The sequence below is a fragment of the Etheostoma spectabile genome, chromosome 15 (genome assembly GCF_008692095.1).
Source record: "Etheostoma spectabile isolate EspeVRDwgs_2016 chromosome 15, UIUC_Espe_1.0, whole genome shotgun sequence".
In the NCBI taxonomy this organism is placed as follows: domain Eukaryota; kingdom Metazoa; phylum Chordata; class Actinopteri; order Perciformes; family Percidae; genus Etheostoma; species Etheostoma spectabile.
Genome location: NC_045747.1, coordinates 33,619,459 through 33,621,684, shown reverse-complemented (window position 1 = coordinate 33,621,684; position 2,226 = coordinate 33,619,459). Strand labels below are relative to the sequence as shown.

The 2,226-nt window shown below is 44.2% G+C and overlaps 1 protein-coding gene across 1 annotated transcript in view; it reads left to right on the top strand.

The window, feature by feature from the left end:
• fbxl16 (F-box and leucine-rich repeat protein 16) overlaps window positions 1–2,226 on the top strand; it is a 35,592-nt gene that overhangs the window by 18,754 nt on the left and 14,612 nt on the right. Inside the window, exon 2 of the mRNA XM_032536890.1 lies at window positions 418–1,132. Coding sequence (XP_032392781.1) covers window positions 425–1,132 — 708 coding nt within the window. The 5' untranslated portion in view covers window positions 418–424. The remainder of the gene's footprint in view (window positions 1–417; window positions 1,133–2,226) is intronic.

Below are 2,226 nucleotides of genomic sequence, written 5' to 3'. Positions count from 1 at the left end.
CCAAAAAATCCATTATTTCTTTAAAAACATGCTGTTATTGAAAAAAATACCAAACAAATTCAACTTATGCACGGCAACAAATTAATTTGAGCCTTTTACAGAAAACAAATATAGCGTTTTAACTGGTTTAAATGATGAAAATTAAAAAGTTTACTTACCCAGATAACAGAAAAACAACTACATTTTGGCTGGTACTGGAAAAAGGGGGGCAGGGGAACAGGATTTCCTGGTTATGCGAAGTCATCCAGTTAATAACACTTGAAAATAAAAAGACCTATTTACACGACCAAACAGGAAACAATGCATTTTATATGGTTTATTGTGAAAAAAACGAAGAAAAAGAATTTGTTGCCATATGGCAACACCATACAATAAAGGGTTAACAGCATACTGATCCACTCTTTTCTGTTTCTCCAGGTTCCCAATGTTGAACATGTCCACCCCCAGCGAGCTGAAGTCCTCCTGCGTGACTCGCAACGGCATGGTGAAGTTGCCCCCCAGCCAGGCCAACGGTCTAGGCAGTGCGAGTATCACCAAGGGGACCCCTGCTGCCAAGAACCGCCTGTGCCAGTCCTCCTCGGTACCCTCCATTCTGCCTCCTCCGCCATCCTCCCTTCCCTACCACCTCCACCACCACCTGGATGGCCCCGGTATGCCCAACTCAGCCGCCTCTCTCTTGGGCTCCGACATGGAGCCCGGAAAGCCTCTGGTGGCCTTGAAGTCGTCCCTTCGTCAACTTCCCCCTCTCACTCTACCCAAACCCATGCTGCTGGAGCGCCAGCAAGTCCTGGATGAGAAGCTGCTCAACCGGTTGCTCTGGTACTTCACCACAGCTGAAAAATGTGTACTGGCGCAGGTGTGCAAGACATGGCGCAAGGTGCTGTACCAGCCCAAGTTCTGGGAGGCTGTGACGCCCATCTTGCACGCCAAGGAGCTATATACCCTGCTCCCCAATGGGGAGAAGGAGTTTGTCAGTCTGCAGGCCTTCGCCCTGCGGGGCTTCCAGTGTTTTTGCTTAGTGGGCGTCTCAGACCTGGACATTTGTGAGTTCATCGACAACTACCCGCTGTCCAAGAAAGGGGTCCGCTCGGTCAGTCTCAAGAGGTCCACCATCACAGATGCCGGTTTGGAGGTGAGTCCGGATCTGTTTGGAAAAGACAGAGCTTATAGAATAGAATAGAAAGCCTTTATTGTCCTTATACACATGTGCAACGAGATTGAAGAAACACCTTTACAGTGTCGACACAAAATATAAAAATATAAAAATATGAAGTATAAGTAGTGCGGAAAAGAAAAGAAAGGGGGTACCTGGTGCACAGTCCTGGGAGCATCTATACACATATATAAAATAGTTTTGCATACACATTATGCAAGAATATAGTTTGGTGTGTCAAATATTGCACAGCAATGAGATAAGGTGATTGAGTATTGAAAATTGCACTGTCATGAAATGGTTAAGTACTAAATAATAATAAATAAATAAGAAATATTGCACTGAAATTAAATGGGTAAGAATAGCGACATGGCGGGGAACTCAGAGTCAGCCCTGGGATATAAGGGCCTTCCTACACTAGCCTTGTTGGTTGATTTGAACCCAAGACCACTTTGAGGAGCTAGTCTTGGTCCGGTTACAGGCAAACTTGAGTACAGCTTGTTTCTGATGAGAACGGGATCCAACCTGGACCCAGTTTAACTACCAGGTGTACTGTTTGGGCTTTACAGGTCCTGAGGTCCAGTTAGCTGTAACTTGCATCTCAGAGGTCAAACCACCTGTGCCAAAGCTAGAGACCCAGTCCAGCAGAGCAGAGGGAACGCAGCAGACCTAGTAACTTCTACCAAACAATGTTCTGAAAGTTATTTGAATTAAATGAGCTGGTTTGACCATGGAAATATGCACTCAGGACCTTCTCCCTCTATTTAGTCCAGCCCCAGACACAGCTGACCCATAAGCAGATCTCATAAGTCTTTTAACCCCCCTACATGTTCTCCTTCTTTTTCCTTTCTTTCTATTTCTATAACTCTCTTATTTTATGTAATGCCTTTCAGATTTTTTTTAATTTTTGTCCTTTTAGGTAACTGATTTCTGCCTGCAGGGGGGGGGGGGGCGACCTAAATATAGATAGACTTTTACATGTTCACCCTTTTAAAGAAAGTTATTTAAAGATGCCTTGGTGGTCCTTTATGATTTTTATACTTGGTTTTTTTTATATGTTATATTTTAATGAT